Source organism: Antrostomus carolinensis, unplaced genomic scaffold, assembly GCF_000700745.2.
Source record: "Antrostomus carolinensis isolate BGI_N321 unplaced genomic scaffold, ASM70074v2 scaffold16534, whole genome shotgun sequence".
NCBI lineage: Eukaryota > Metazoa > Chordata > Aves > Caprimulgiformes > Caprimulgidae > Antrostomus > Antrostomus carolinensis.
Window position 1 is genome coordinate 62787 of NW_010310256.1, and position 16333 is coordinate 79119.

The 16333-nt window shown below is 39.5% G+C and overlaps 1 protein-coding gene across 1 annotated transcript in view; it reads left to right on the plus strand.

Annotated features, from left to right (window-relative positions):
* The window catches only part of CCDC146 (coiled-coil domain containing 146), a gene marked incomplete at its 5' end in the record, with an annotated part of 69477 nt that extends 53815 nt beyond the window's left edge, over nucleotides 1-15662 (plus strand). Inside the window, 9 exon segments of the mRNA XM_010166365.2 lie at nucleotides 131-301; nucleotides 1626-1714; nucleotides 1832-1996; nucleotides 4252-4476; nucleotides 5096-5324; nucleotides 10829-10957; nucleotides 12474-12611; nucleotides 14009-14257; nucleotides 15459-15662. Of these exon segments, the coding sequence (XP_010164667.2) occupies nucleotides 131-301; nucleotides 1626-1714; nucleotides 1832-1996; nucleotides 4252-4476; nucleotides 5096-5324; nucleotides 10829-10957; nucleotides 12474-12611; nucleotides 14009-14257; nucleotides 15459-15662 (1599 nt within the window).
* Between the last annotated feature and the right edge of the window lie 671 nt (nucleotides 15663-16333).

The following is a 16333-nucleotide window of genomic DNA, read 5'->3' on the forward strand; positions in this document are numbered from 1 at the left end:
TTTTTTTTTTTTAAATCCATATAATGTCTATATATGTGAACTTTTGCAGATAAACCTGAAGTATTTCCAACTTTGGGTTTGCCAACACTGATGCATCGATGCATAAGGAATTGAATTTAATTTTCTTTAGGAAAAGATGTCAGAAATGGATGCCAGCATGTTAGAAGAATGCATTGCTGAAGAAGGACGGCTTTTCAAAGAGCAGGAAAAATGCAGACATGAGTTATCCAGACTTGCACATCTGATTTGGCTCAAAGTTGAACAAAGGGAACAGAAATCGAGGGATGTTCAGAAAACCCAGGTAAAAAATTATCTCATGGAATTGGAAGACTCTTCTAAAGTGAAAGCTAGTAAATGGAGAGATTAAATTACTAGTGAGGAGAGCCCTATGGACTCTCATTTCCCACTTTACTTTGAAGTTCCATCACAATACAGTGCTGTTTTATTGGCAATTTATGGTCCAGTGCAATAGTATATTAAAATATCATGCCATGATTGAAATAAGGTATTTGAAAGGATTATTTTCTTTCAGCCTAAGAAATAGAGAGGCAGAAAATCAGATAGCCTCAACTGAGTTTCTCAGAAGTACAACTGTGTGTTTTGTATTACAAATACATGGACATTAAGAGGTAAACAGAACTGCTGCTGATTCCAAGGAGGGACGGCAATTTTTATTTTCCTGACACATTTCCAGATGCAAATTGTTATATTAATATGAAGAAAGATGGAAAGAAAACTTTTTTCCTACAGCCACAGAAACTAGGACTAGTCATTGGGTTTGCTGCTGCAGTTTGCTGTCATTATAATATAACACGTGTGCTGTGATGTTGCACAGTTTATACAAACTACCAGGTTTGTCTAAGGGAACACAGTATTTATGCAGCAACAATGTATGTCTGCATTCAAATAAATTACATAATCTACACTTTGGGAATCTTCGACTGTCTATGAAAATACACTAAAAAAACATGTCAGGCTTTGAACCTTCAGTAAATATCAGTCCTTAAACAGATCAAAAAAATAGACAATACAAAGTAATGAATGCCCAGAGTTGCAACCCAACATGCACCAGCTTTTTAGTATCAATCTCCTGCTCCTGATACCAGTGGGAGGTGAGAAAAGGACTGTTCATTGAAGGTTGATGACATGGAGTATTGAAAATTGGACACAACTGAAAACAGAAGGTCCAGAGCTGTAACAAAATGTAAATGTACAGTTCTACTCAATCACCAGTGATTGCTTAAAAGCCAGAAAAAAAGTAAAAAAAAATAAAATTATATTTGAATATGTACAATTTCAGTAGTACATATGACAAATAATTATATAGTGATGGAACTGAGAGGCTGATTAATAGAAAGAGTAGAACTCCAAATATAAGGGACCAAGCATTTTAATATGCATCAAATTATCTGCATTAATGACAGTTATTATAAGCTTAATATACGTATAAAAACTATTTTCTCTAATGTTGTTACAATAAAAGCATTTCATTATAATAAGTTCTTAGAATAATCTCACCTCACTGTCTTTTCCTCGTCTAAGAGGAATAGCTGTTCTGAGTAATTTCTTTGAAGATATTTCTTTAGTATATCTAAAGTGCTCACTGAATTCTATTTAAATTTCAGATACAACTCCAAAATATTATTAAAGCAATAAAAAGAAAAGATCTCAAACTAAGAGAGCACAAAAAGAGGCAAAGAGGAATCCAGAAAGAGTAAGAAAATAATAACGCTACATTAGCTAAAAAAAAAATTTTTAAAGCAATTTTTATCCATGTAATGTGTGCACCAAATTATAATAATTTTTTCTTTCACATTTTTCATTTCTTCAGAATCCAAGGATTTACTAAAATTTATGATGTTATCCTAACTGAAAAGAATAAATGTATAAACTTGGTGCATGCTGCTCAGCAGAAAGCCAATGAAATTAAAAACCGGGTAAAATTGCTGGGAAATGAAGTAGAAAATTTAAGGAATACTGTTATAACAAAGGAAAGGTGAGTTTTAAATAAGCTGTAGATCACAATTATAGAAATATGAGAATAGAAAGGATCTTAAGAGATAATCTAGTCCATCTTCACCTATGCTTATTTCATCCTCGATAGCTATTCTGATTTTTAAAACCTGATTCTAAGACATTTAGCAACACCCTTACATAATCTGTTCCAATTTCTATCACCCTAACACTTCACAATTAGCTAGGGCATTACTGCATGGCACGAAGTTTGTCTGGCTACTCTCTCACTTTCCTTTCCTTTGGAGGGATAAATTGTCATTGTATTTCCTTTGTATCATAGTTCTCGAGCCTCTGGTATCTGAATTATCATGTTATTTCATCCAATATGAACAACACTGTTGTACTTGCTTATCCTTATTCTTGGTTCAAACTCAAAGTGAAGTTTGTTGGATAATGTTTATTTCAGATCAAACAAAACAGAGTTTCGATTTCAAGGCAATCCTAGTAAAAATGAAAGCTTACATTCTCAACAAAGAGGATGAGGTGGAACAGGTGGTGCACGTGACTCTCTTTTCCTAGACCATTATTTAGTAGAAATGTCTTTTTGCCATCTTTTTATCATCCAAGTGGTGATATTCTGCAATAGAGGCAGAATGACAATGTCTCTGAAATCGGTAGTTGTGAAAGTAGGAAGCAAGGGAATAGTTAACTATGTATGCAGAACAGCATGGCCAAAATTGAGTAGTTTAAAAATAATTTGATTTTCCCAAAACTTCATTTTTTGGTGTAAAAAAATTGCCAGACCTAAGAATGTATTCAGGATACCTTCACTCAAAGTATATTGTGAATCTCTGAGTAGCTTGATTGCAAAGTCATGCTGGAGGTAGCTGGGAAAGAAGTGGAACTTCAATGATTTAAGTGATTTTGTCAAGATGCACAGGCTGACATTTTTTGCTAAAATTTTTGAGGCCTTCCCAATCAATCATAGGTGAAAGGAGGAGGAAAACAAGGCTGAAAAGGCAGATATATATTGTCTAGTATCAGAAATATCTAATTATTATAGATGATCCTGCTCCAGGACAAATGCCACAGACATTTTGATCTCGGCAAACCTAGTTTTAGAACTAGCAAAAGTACTGAATTTTCAGTAATTCTCTTGCCTATGGAAACATATTTTTAATTTCAGTAATAGACTTTATTATTGTAGTATCACTGACTTAACTGCAACCTTCACAATTTGGAGGACAGACAGAGATTCAGCCCAAAAAAAAGAAAGATTTGCAGAAAATATTTAATACCACATTGCATTTCTGCAATATGTCATGCTTTCAGCTGAAACTTGCTTTATAGAAGTTTAATTCAATTCAGTAATACCCCGAGGAACTGGAAAGTGTTACAGTCAGAGGAGAAATTAAGCAGAAAGAAGCTCACTGCTCTGTAGAGGGTAATTCAACAATTTAATGACGGACCCCACAAGGGGAGGCAGGATATTTCATCTGCAGTTCTGTGTTTTAACAGGAGACTGTGCTTCTCCTTTCACTACCTCTTTTATGTGTTGGCGTAAATACCTTCCCAGTGTAGATCTATATCTAGTGTCTTGATCAAGAAGTGATACTTACCACAATCAAAAGCAGTTTGAAACTCTGAGTTTCATGTCGTGAGCAAACAAATGATCTGCATGGCAACAAGAATCTGTCTTTTAAGAGAAGGACTATCCTCTAGTGGCCAGGAAGGTCACTGGAAATAATTACTTCTGTTGTTTTTTATGGGTCTATAATGTGATCTTCTCTCTAACCTTTCATTGTGATTTTTTTTCTCATCTGTCAAACAGGGAAACTGATAATTTTCTTTCTAATGTGAATGTTGTGGTATGTTGTTTTATAAACAATAAACTTGGAGACCTCTGAATTGCAACCACAAAGTTATTTAAATACCGTTCTTTAAATAGAAGGGCAGGATTACTGTACATTAAGATTTTGCATCAGAGTTTATGCTTCTGCTCTTGAACTTTATTTCTTACATCCTCTTGGGCTACCCAGTGGAGAAGAAAAGAGATGTATTGCAGTGCTCCTATTATAGCATCTTTTGGGGCCATAATCCAGTTCTCTTCAAGCTGTAAAGTGCTTGCAGAGAAACTGTTCTCAGAGAGGTTTTCTACTTCTTGTAGTGCTTCTGTGAAGACACAGAAGATCCTTTGTGTATTTCAGGAATTAGTTTAAGCTCTGCTTTTAGTTGCTGAAATTGCTTTGAAATCGAAAGGACTAAAAACTTTCCTTCTGTTCTGTTATTTTTAAGAAAACTGCAGAAACAACAGCTGAAGAATACAAATAATGTAACAATTACAAACAGTCTCAAAAATGATTATCGCAAAATTGTACAAATGATGCATGAGATGAAAGAAAAGAAAGAGCAACAGTGTCTGCATCTTGAGAGACTTACCAATACGGTCACCCACATTGAAGAAGAAATTGTGCAGCTGCACAAAAAATATGAAAGGGCTCTTCAGCAACAAAATGAGAGGTATGCATGTAAATTTGATGTAATATAGTGTTTAATTTTTACATTCAGAAATCAACAATATTTTTCAATTTATGAGCACTCCAACTTAGGAATATTAAAAGACTGCTTCACTAGAATGTTTTGTTAAACCGTCTGCCTCACTGCAATGTCAATGCTGCTTTGCATTACACAGATGTTTTTTCTCCATTGGTGAAGATGTTCATTCTTCAGAACTACCATGAAAAAATATGGTGGATTGGCTACTGAATGCCCTGAGAGCTCGTAGCCTCCTGCTTCTTTTGTCCTTTGTGCGCAGATAAGGTATAAAAATGCAGAAGATGTAAAGCTCCCTGATCATGTTAATCCATTTCTAAATGAATGCTGTGGAAGGCCAGAAGAGCTTTTAAAATTATATGAGAGATCAATCTTTGCAATTGTTTGGTCTCTGATTTTCACATTGTAATTATTTTGTTACCTATTTAAAATGTTCTCATTATATTAAAATATTTGTGAGACTTTTGAACATTTTCCCATGTTATTACTGTCTTTCAAGGTTTCCAGTTACATTCTTGAACAGCATACACTGAATATGAGTTGCTTTTTTTTTTTAATTTACCTTTTCATTTTGGGCTTATTGCAGTGGTCTTCTGCTCAGGAATCGAGAAGAAGAACTATGCGTTTTATATGAAAAAATTAACGTGCAAGAGATGTTGTGTAGAAATGGAGATATTGAGATGCAAGTTATGGATGAAAAGATCAGATTTCTGAAGCTGAAGGTGGCTGAGAAAAAGAAACAGGTCAAATTGTGTTTCAAAGCACTCCCAATGAAGAATGTCCTGGATGCAGACCTGGTGGTACTTCAGATACAGGTTGGTGGGAAAGGAAGCCTTTTTTTTGTTTGTTTGTATTATTCTGTATCATAAAACTTAAGGTAAATTCATAGAAAAAAAGAAGTCTGCATGTACAAGTTTTATTGAAACAGAAATTCAGCAATACACCTGTCTAGCAAAGCACTGATGCATGTTTGTAACTTCAGATATATGAGTTTCTACATTTTTGTGTTACTGACTGATACACTTTGCTATGCACATGCCAAACGCTTCCTGGGTATGGCATCTCAGTTATCCCTCCCCAGAGCCTGAAATGTCAGTGTGACTAAGCTGGAGAATGGGAGTCATGGGGAAAAAATGGGTATGTAGATAAAATTTGTTAAAACAGTATTGATGGGGGTAGGTGGATGGGTGGGAGATCATACTTAGCTCTTCAAGTTTCTAAAATAATAACTCAATTCACACTTGACCCTGAGCCTACTCTGGAAACTCTGCTGCCTACAATGATCTAATCTACATGTATTTTCTTCTACACAAAAGCAGTGTAAGTTTTAGTTCTAGTTACAACATGACATTAAACAACTAACAAACTGCAGTGTTCATCATTGTTTGGGACATTCTTTCCTTGCTTTCTGAAATGGCTCATTTACTTTTGACCTTATCTCCAGTTGGTAATTTCTTCCATACATATTCTGTTAGTGTCTGCACAAAATCATAAATGAGAGTGCAACATTGCTGTTTGCAATTGCATCGATGGGAGCTGTGACTCACTGTTAAATAGTGCTTGCACTTTTCTGTTACTTCTGGACTTTTAAAGAAATTGTACGCTCTGCTAAAAGAATAAAATGTTGTACAATACCTCATGCATATTGTACCCCAGAGAACTTTACAGTGCCATTACAGATTGAACGATGAACAGAGGGAATGTGAAAAAAATTAGGCTTTTTAAAAAAAATTTATATATATATATATATGTTTTCAGCTAAGATTTACAACAAGACTGAGAATCACTGAGTCAAATACAGTAACAAAATGCAGATGATTCTTGTGAACTGACAGAGTCAGTCATGGAACTTTGATTTTTCCATTTGGTATTCCTAAAACTTTCTCCTTTGTGATGATGGCTCATGTGAAGCCTGAAGTCACCATTAAAGGCAGACTTTAAAGCTACAAATGCTTTACATTTTTTGCAATATTGACCAAAGAAAAAAAAAAATAAATTAAGAAGTAGGAAAATAAAGAATGATGTGATATTACACATGCAGTATTCTTAATAAATGTTCCCAAGTCCGAGATTTTCCAGTGGGCAATGGCAAATAACCAGTTATCAGTCTTTCAAATGTAACTAGATACTGTGGTTACCAAATATTATGTAGTTCAACAACAGATATCCGTCATTAGTAATACTTGAAATACATAGAGATAAATCTGAAAGGAAAACAAGAAATGACGCCATAAAATAGAAAAAGTTTCCGTATTTGTTGTTTGCATTTCACGGAGATCTTTTGACTTTTTAGAGACACTGTTTGAGCGTAAGTCTCACTCTCAACAGATGCTTTAATCATCACTAAATTAGCTGTTCTGAGGTGGGATATCTATTTCTGTCTCTTGGAATAGATGGATGAATGAGCACATTGTATTCAATAGGCTGAGGAAACTGACCCTGTGTCTTGGTGGCTGTGGCACCCATTGGGAAGAGGACGGACAGGTCAGGGCCATGTGCCAGTTCAGGAAGAACAAACATTCACCTGAGTTTCCTATACTCCTGTACTTCCTTCATCTGACACAAAAAATACCTCGTGGGATTCTAAGGTGGTTTTCCCTGGGCACAAAACTATGTAACTTTTAATTGGGACTGCACATCAAGGGACTGTTCCTGCTGCTTTAAATGACCCATGAAAACTAATCTGCCTTCACGCATCAATGGGAAATACTTAGCAATAATCATTAATTAGTCCAACACATAGACCTGCTGAGCTGTCAAGACGCTGTAGATGGGACTTTCATGCCTCAGAGTTCAACTAACATAACATGGACCGACAGTTTTGTTGAAGCATTTGGCATCAACATTTATCCAGGTTTTAATACAACCCCATGAAAATCTCCAGACTACATCACAGCAGTCATAGAAAAATGGGGCTAGTAGAGAGAGGAAGAGTTTATCTAGGCAATCCTGCTCCTGCTCGAGCACAGGACTGCCCGTTGTTCCTAAGAGGGCTAAACTGTGCTTTCAAATCACCACAGGGAAACTCCAGTTTCCCCAGCAAGCTATCCCAGTGCTTCCTTAACAGTGGAAAGGATTTCTTAACCGTTAGCCTGAATATTTCTTGTTGCAATGTAAGCCTATTGATTTGTATTCTGTCCACCAGGGACATGACAAATAGATCATTCTCTTCCTCCCTGCAACAATGTTTCATGTTACTGGAAAAAAGTTAATCACATTCCTCTCCCATCCCCTTGCTAGTCTACACAACCCTGTTTCTTTCCATCAGCCCTTACAGATCTTGCATCATTCTTTTTTTGCCTTTCTTTTATTTTTAGCACCATGGTCTTTATTTTTCTTGAGGTGCAGTGACTAACATCAGTGGGTGGCAGTGAATGGATTCATTCAGGCATCTTGCAGGTTTTATTTCTGCTTCTGTGTCCAGGTACGATGGTAGCCTTTCTTGCAATGTGACATATTGATTCATGTTCCTGGAACTGTATGTTACAACCAGACCCTTTTCTAAAGAAATTATACCTAATCAGTTGACCTTGATTCTGTATTTGTCTTTCCCTTTTCTAGATCTCTGCATACCTCACCTGCCTTCTCTGAAATTTACAAAATAACCACCAGATCTCTAGTTTTTGAGACTAGTCTCTTTATCTAGGTATGTGTTACCTCTCCTCTGTTCTTTCTTCAACAATTCCTCCTGATGATAACAATCAAATGTAGAAAAGCTTCTCTTACAGAGCTTTTTCCCATCCCCTGTATCAAACCCACTCCAAGAAATGATTTTTTTTTTTTAATGTAAGATTTAGAATCTCATAGAACTCGGATAAAGTCTTGTCCAAGGAATACACTACAAATGAGAAGAAAATAAAGATGCCTATATTCACATCACTTAAGCAGACAGAGAATAGCATAGTTATTTCTAAATGTGCTTTGTTTTCCATGCATAGCCTGCATCTAATCACTCCCAATGCATGCTACCTTTAAAAGTAAACCTAGTATTTAAGTTTAACATGAAACTTTTCATGGATTTTTTTTCTCGTTTGGACAGTGGTTTTGCTGCAATGGTCCTTCATCTCTAAATTAACTTTTCGATCTTGCAAACTTTTACTTGATGAGCTGTTGCTAATCTCATTAAGGTGCCACTGCCTCCAATAAGGCATTTTCAGCTGAGTTAGTGGTGGAGAAATTTAGCCCCAGATATGAGACATCACTGGAATCATACCTGCATCCTGTTGTTTGTGCTGATCCTGCTCTTACATTCTTCCACTCTGTGTATTATTGGTCTCGAGTTTCAGTTGTTTATAATGAAAATAAATCTTTCAGTACCTAGTTGTGCACTGAATGGCATTAATTTTAAACAAAACCATGATTTGATAAGGAAATTGCTCATTACAGTTATTTAAGGTTTTTACTTTGCTTGCTCTGAGACAAAGTGTGAAAGAAAGAGCTGCATGACACTTCTTTTACCAGAAAAGTGTTTAAGATAAGTGTTCTGGTGTTGTTCCATAATCACCTGAGGAGGTCTGTCACTTTTCCCTTTTCCAGTTAAACATGACAGGTTAACTTCCAGTGAACAAACCCCATCCCAGCAGCAACGGATAAACATTTACTTTGTCTTTTTGCTGACTACTCTTAACTTTAAGAGCCAGTGACCCCCTATTTCCTTAATAATATCATCACCTGCAATTGTTGGTTAGCACTTACAGCAACTTACTTGCGTCATGTTATGCCAGAACTAATGGACCAAAGTTGGAGTGACGACGTGCTGATGGATGGCCAGGCTCATATCAAAGCACAAACCCCACTGCTGTCAGTCTCGCAAGTCCAAACGTGAAGAAATGGTCCCGGTCACTTCAGCGTGTATTTATGCAAAACACGGATGTCCATCTAGTGTATTCTAGGAAATGTTATTCCATAGGAACATCTCATATCAGAAAGGTCAGGGAACACCTGCCTCTGTGGGTCCCAGGAGGACCACATCACTCAGCATCACCACTGAGTCACTTCAGGACACATGCCTGGGAACTTGAATGTGGAACGCTTGGATGCCTACAGGGATGAGACCTTTAGCACTAACCAGCAGGGAAGCAGGACTTTCAGATTTAACTTGCAACCAAACTGTCAGGCACTCGTATCCCTCCTACATCCCTAAATGGATCCTGTGGGTCAAACAGAATATTGTAGGGAATAAAGGAAGACCTCTCCACTTCAAACATTTGGTGTATTCCTGAGGATAAAAGAAGTAGCCTGAAGACAAAGCAGCAGGTGGGACTCAATTTCTGGCAGACAGAAGGATTTGCATCCATCCTGCAACTGTCATTCTATTGTCTCCTTTAAAAAAAAAATTAAAATTGCTTGTAACCCCTCTCCCTGCCCCCAGCAAAAGGAAATCTTGTCCCTTAGTTTTGAGAAAGTCCCACAGGAGTCCCAGGCACCCACTGCTGCTCCTGCCCAGCTGCCTCCCCCACTGAAGGGCCCAGCTTCGCTGGGCTGCAGAGACCTGGGGAGGGGGAAGGAAGCAGACACCAGTGGGAACTCCCACCCTTCCCCAGGGCTCCTCTCCCTCCTTGGGACAGGCTCGCTGCCCAGCCCCAGGGGCTGTGCTCTGTCCGCCGCCTGCTCACAGCGGCTGTGGAGAGTGGCCCTAAGCCGGCCCCGCTATGGCCCAAGGGATGTGATTTGGTACAAACTGACCGTGGCTTTTCATCCAAGCCACCAGCAGAAGTTGAAGAAGGTATCAGCCCCTGGGGCAGCCTTTTTCTTACTTCCTAAACATATTCAGAAAATAAAAGTCATCGTCTTGTCCAGGGCTCTTGTCACGATACCTGGTGGCTCAGAGACGAAGCCTCTTCTGTGCAGCTTTGTTATTTATACAGTTTCAGGTGGTTGAGTTGCACAGAGAGAAGAGGCAGGAGAACAGGCGTTCAAGACACTTAAACCATTAATAAGATGAAGATGATTCCTCTTTGGGCATTATAGGGATAACCCATGACACAATCTACTGGTTTTCAAATTCCCATTCATTAGCAAGAGGACAGAACGATGTACATCCACCTCTGGTTTCATAAGGAAACGTTTTTCCAGTGTTTGACCAGTATCACTTAGCTTAGGCCTACACTGCCCCAGCATCCCCAGTGCTCTCCCAGCACGGCTGGAGCCTTGCTTCCAAGCCCAGGTGTTGGCAGCACAGCCAGCCCAGCTGCTTTAGCACGGTTCTCCTGGTGTAAATCAGACACACTGAGACCTTCTGTCTCTGGTCACGTAGTAATAGCGGGGCTTTTGGCTTCTTGTCTGAAAAAAATAACTGTTGTGGCTTTTTGCTTGCCAGTATTCCCAGTGCAAGGACAAGATTAAACAGATGGAGGAAATCTTTGCTGACACTGAAAATGAGAGTAGAAAGCGAGACCTGGGAGGGAAGGACCCATCTCCACCTGAGCTGCTAAAAAAGATTGAGCAGGTAACATCACTTCTCACATCACTATCCCACTGTGTTTGACCTCTTCTAGAAAAAGCAAATGGTGTCTTTATTTTTAAAATAAACTTTCTCCAAGAGGAATTAAAATAATTACGATTGGCTCGTGGGAACTCCAGCTCAACATCTGCTTTCCAGGACAATTGGACCTGGGACATTCTGACTTCTTCCAGTAGAGGCTGGAGGGGGGGAGCTCTGGTATACCTGGCTCTGCAGCATCCTCTGCTAGCTGGACTGTTTGCATCACCAGCACTTCAGTGCAGACCCTCCCTCTTCACTCTGGGAAGGCACAGAAAAGGCAGGAGATGCAGAATAATAAACTGCTAACAAACAAAGCTGTCATTCTCCTGCAACTGGCTCTTAGCTGTTCCACCACTATGGATGGGCCGTGAGCAGGAGAGAGTCCCACTGCCCTCTTGAGAAAGTCTTCATATGTGAGACAGTCAAACAAACATCCTTCTCAGGCTCTGGTTGTACTGCCTGGTGTCCACGCCCAACAGGGAGCCACAGAAGAGACCTTCATGGCAGTGGCAGCCGGGCCAGACAAGCACCTGCGCCCCTGACTGCAGCGCTGCCAGCGACTGCCAGGGGGGGCTTCAAAATGAAGCATTATGTCCAGTAGAAAAGCCAATTCCAGGGCAGCTCCTGTATGGTAAAGGAATGGAATGAGCAACCATGATATTTTCTTAGATATTTTTGTCTCTTCCATTTTTAGGGGCACAAAACTCTCGCCCTTGTATTTATTTTTGGGGGGGAATTCACATGGGGCTGTGAAGCCATTAGGGTAAGAGCAAGCTCAGAGCAGTGCACCAATGAGTTCTCCTTTTGAACTCCAGTTTGTAAGGATTCACCACAAACACTTCTGCTTCAGTTATAGCTTTTTAGTTTACTGTCCCATATTTCTTGACAGGAGGGAGCTCTGCAAAGCCAAGCAGGCTACAATCCCATTATTACCATCCTGCACATTAAAAATAAAAACAGGTTTCTTGGAGTCGTGAGATAAGTTTAAATGTTCTCTTTCAAACTCCTTGTGATTTTAAAGTCCTTTTAGTTGCACAGTACCTCCTTTTTTAGTCTTTGGAACCTACAGTTTCTTTTTTCTATCACTAGAAGGGAAAAGGTATAATTTAAAGCAAGAGCTGAAATCTTTTCATTACAGCATGACTCAGGGAACCAGAAGTTTGAAAAACCCAAACCAATAAACTAGAAAAAAAAAAAAATTCTTTCAAGAAAATCACAGCAAGGCAGCAATGATGCTAGTGTAACTCCCTGCCCCTCAAAAGGCCCTGCTCTGAAAGGGAACTGTATGACTGGCAGTAACCAACTTAGGCCTGAAACTTGGCAGTGAGGGTGAAAATTTCGAGAAAACCAATGGTGAAGTGATTATTTATGGCTGTTCACCAGTATTATTTCAGCAGCTCTAGAAGCAATCACAGGAACACCTTGTGCTGCCCCTTCCCCTGCTGTTTACCTACACCCTGTATACTCGTTCTCACTGCAGCTAGAGCTGGAGCTGCTGCAGAAGGAGGAGAAGTTGCTGGAGACAGATATGGTCTATGAGCAGGTTTCCCGGCTGACAGACAGAATCCGTGCCATGGCAGAGGATGGGAAGCAGGACACGCTGCTGTTAGCTAAAAGGGTAAGAAGGGCATTGCACACTCTGCTTGCTGGCCTGCATGAAATGAAATAAAAACTGGGCAAGAGGTAAGATGACTCACTTGCAAATTACAAAAGTGGCTGGAAATAGTGACAGGCAAATCACGTTAGTCTTCAGAAATTATAGACATTGAGTAGTAACAGTAATATAGAGACACCAAAAGCACTAGGTGAGTGTACTTTCGTTTTCAAAGAAAGTTGCACCATAAATAACACCTTTTACCAAAATATAGGATTGGTTGTTTCTCAGGTAGGTGCTTAGAAACTTGGCAGAATCCTCCTTTTGCAGGTACACTTAACAGCCCGTCCACAACAAACACATCAAAGTCTAAAAAATAATAGGGAAAAGCCAGGTAAGTTCTACTCTAACATACAAAAAGATAAACTTGGTATCTGGCTCACAGGTTCTTTGTTATTTAGGGAGAACCACACAGGAAAGAAATAATCATTTTCAATACAATTACTTTTATAAAATTACAGCTATTTCCTTTCAATTGCCAGTAATATTGTTTGGGGAAGAGCAAAAATCCTCTCACCCCCATCTCCTTAATGAAAAAGCTCCAAATAGAGCCGAGCTGAGTGAAAGACAGAAAAAAAAAATGCTGAGTAATTAATGTAAAACAAGGCCAGGTGTTGAATTTTTTTTTCTTAGGTGTGAGGTCTGGCACTCAAAGGCTTAAATCACAGCAGTGTTTATAGTAAATCTCTAATTTTCCACAGATAGAGAAATAACATGGCTGTTAATTAGGTTTGTGAAATCATGGCCATGGGCTAATAAACTACTGTAAAAATGGCAGTGTGCCAAAAAGTTACATTTGCAAGTTCTCTGACTCTCCCCATTCCCAATTAGTCACTTTAAAAGAGTATTTAAGTTTTGCTGGGCTTTTTTTTTTTTGTTTAAATCATCTCCAGTCAAACTCAAGGATTCCTGTCCTATTCATCTTCTCTCCATCCCCTTGCCAAGGCTTTCACAACCCACAGCCCCACTTTGTCCACATCTTGTAAGGATTGGGCTTATTACACTTTTATTACAGTTAATTGTGCACAAGGTCAATCAAACCCTGCCTGAGGGCAATGGCAGTTTTGCTGTTCAGATGAAAAGGGCAGGAGGTAAATCTAAACTTGCTCTTCTGTATCTTGTATTGGAGTAAACGTGACTTCTTATGCTGCCAGTTTCTGTAGTTCCAAGTGTCCACAGAAACACACCTCCTGCTTCATTAAGTCGTTTTCAAGTGTGGAACTGTTTTTTTTAAAGCCAAGTCCAGCTGGACTTGTTTTCACATACTTAATATTTACCTAAGTGTCATGCCCAGCAAGTGTCATGCCCAGCAGGTGTCTAAAGGGAAGCCCAAACTAAAATGTAGTTGTTACTTCTTCCAGACAAATGAACTGCAGAAGATGATAAAGGACAGATCCCAGAAGATGATGGCTCTTGTTGCAGAGTTATCCATGCAGCAAGCACTTGCCATTAAACTCCGGCGGGAAATGACAGACAAAGAAGAATTTTTGATGACTGTTTCCTCAAGGATAGATCAAGGCCTTCCCCCTCCCAAAGAAACAGAGAATGAATGGCTGAAGGTACTACGCAACGAAAAGATGCATAAAGAAGCAGCTGAAGCCAGAGCTAAAGTAAGTTTTTGCCATATGCTGCAATTAGATCTTCAACCCCATTTTTTCACTGCTCTAGCTTGTCTTTCTCAAAGAGCTGTGCCAAGTCACTGCATAGCTGCTCCATGCCAGTGTGGAGCTCCTGGAGTCAGTGGAGATGATGGTATAGACAGAGAGAACTACAAAAGCGGTACATCGTGGGTTTCTGGAGTTACAACTGTGGTCAGGCACACTGCTCAGAACTGGTCATTGAATCTTAAGGAGGGAATACACTGAAAGGAAGACTTACCTTCAAGTACTAAAGTAATTTTTGTGAGTATGTTTTGGGATGATGGCTGAGGTAGCCACCAGTGAAGTACTGCTTTCCATCTGATGGAGGTAAAGCTGCAAAAGGTGGGGTGTGGGGTTCAGGAAAAATAAGTTTAGCATCTTTCACATACCAGACAGTGAACATCACATCAAAAGTACAAGAGATCAGATTGCTGGGCAAGACACTGAGGGCAGGCAGGGCAGCATATCAAATAGTGCTTCAAATTCTACCCTGCTGGACACCATGCTTCTTTAGTCGAGACCAGCAGTGATCCCAGAGCACAGAGCTCCCAAAGGAAAAATAGTAGAAAAGCGAGATGTGCGTACTGAGGGAACTCTTCCTGATTGGAAATTATCTTTGCTGTATGAATTGCTCAGTCCTAGGGAATCTGAAAGGTACACAAAGCTGGGAGCAGAATACATTGTGTGTACACTTAAAGAGCCTAAAGTCATGCAGAAGTGCTACAGTAAAATTGGTTTGGAATAAGAAACTTCTCGTGCTGTGACTCAGTTTTCTTTCAGTGCTGTGACAAGCTCACTGCAGTAACTGTATTCAGGAACAGCGGCTGTCAGCGTAAATACAGCCACATTTTGAAGCATCAGAATGATTATCTTGTTCCTGGGATGTTCTGTGCACACTTATTACAGTTCATCTAATCTGTTTTCTTCACCAATAACAAAAGTATTACAGGTTCCAGCTGCATAATATTTAAAAGGACAAACTCCCATCTACATGGTCAACAACTCAGGCTTTCCTTTCAATGAGCAAGCAACACCCCTCTGGGTTTCCTGGTTTGCTAAGGACTAGACTAACAGTCTTTCCTGCATTAGGCATTCTGTACATTGGCTCAGGAGCACACTGCAGTTTTAAAGTGTATAATCACCAGGTGATCCAAATGTGCTTCTTTCCCAGCGTGCTGCAGAAGAGGAGCAAGCTGCAGCGCCCGGCTATGTCCGCACGACAGCTGCACAACGCCCAACCACCTACATCCCCGATGATGACTACAGTCTCCCATTGCCACGGCCCTACGGCCCTCAGGCTCCTTTCAAAGCGAGTGAACCTGCTTCACATTTGAGACATTTCCGAAAACCTGTTGTAAAGCCAATTGAAATCTGACCCAACTGCTGAACAGACAGCACCTGAAGCAGGAGAGGCCATTACCGGTTGCTGAATCTCAAGGGTCAACAGCATTTACACTGCACTGCAGGAATGTCCGTCAGTGTTTAGCCAAATTCCATACTGAAAACAAAGTAAATATTAATGCCAGAAGCAGAGCTAACTAGTCAGTGATACAAGTTCCCTTCTCCTGGCTAGGAGGAGCCTTGTATCCCAAACACAGTGCAGTATTTTAAGATGTTAAGAAAAATGAGTGATCATCATACTATGCTTATTTTTTTTCCAGGTGAAGTTTTATTGCATCTGATTATATTTTATAATACATTTCATTAAAAAGAAAAGTCTAGAACATCTTCTCTTGTTATTAATATAACAGAAAGGAAGTCCCCACCACTTACAGAAATACACCAACACAGGTTTCTGCAGTCTGGGATTGATGTTTATGCTTGTCAGACAAATTTTAATTATATTAAGAAAAATATTCCTTCCCTCTGTGCAGTTACTGAGAAGGCTAAAACTCTTGCTCCACTGACGGCAATGGCAAGGAGATGACCATGAACTTGCCAAGCCACCCCTGAGAAGTGGATCTTTTTATTTCACTGGTTAGGAACAGGAAGCACCAGTGGAAACTGCTCAGAGAGAATATCAGAGATCACTATTGAAAACCTCCA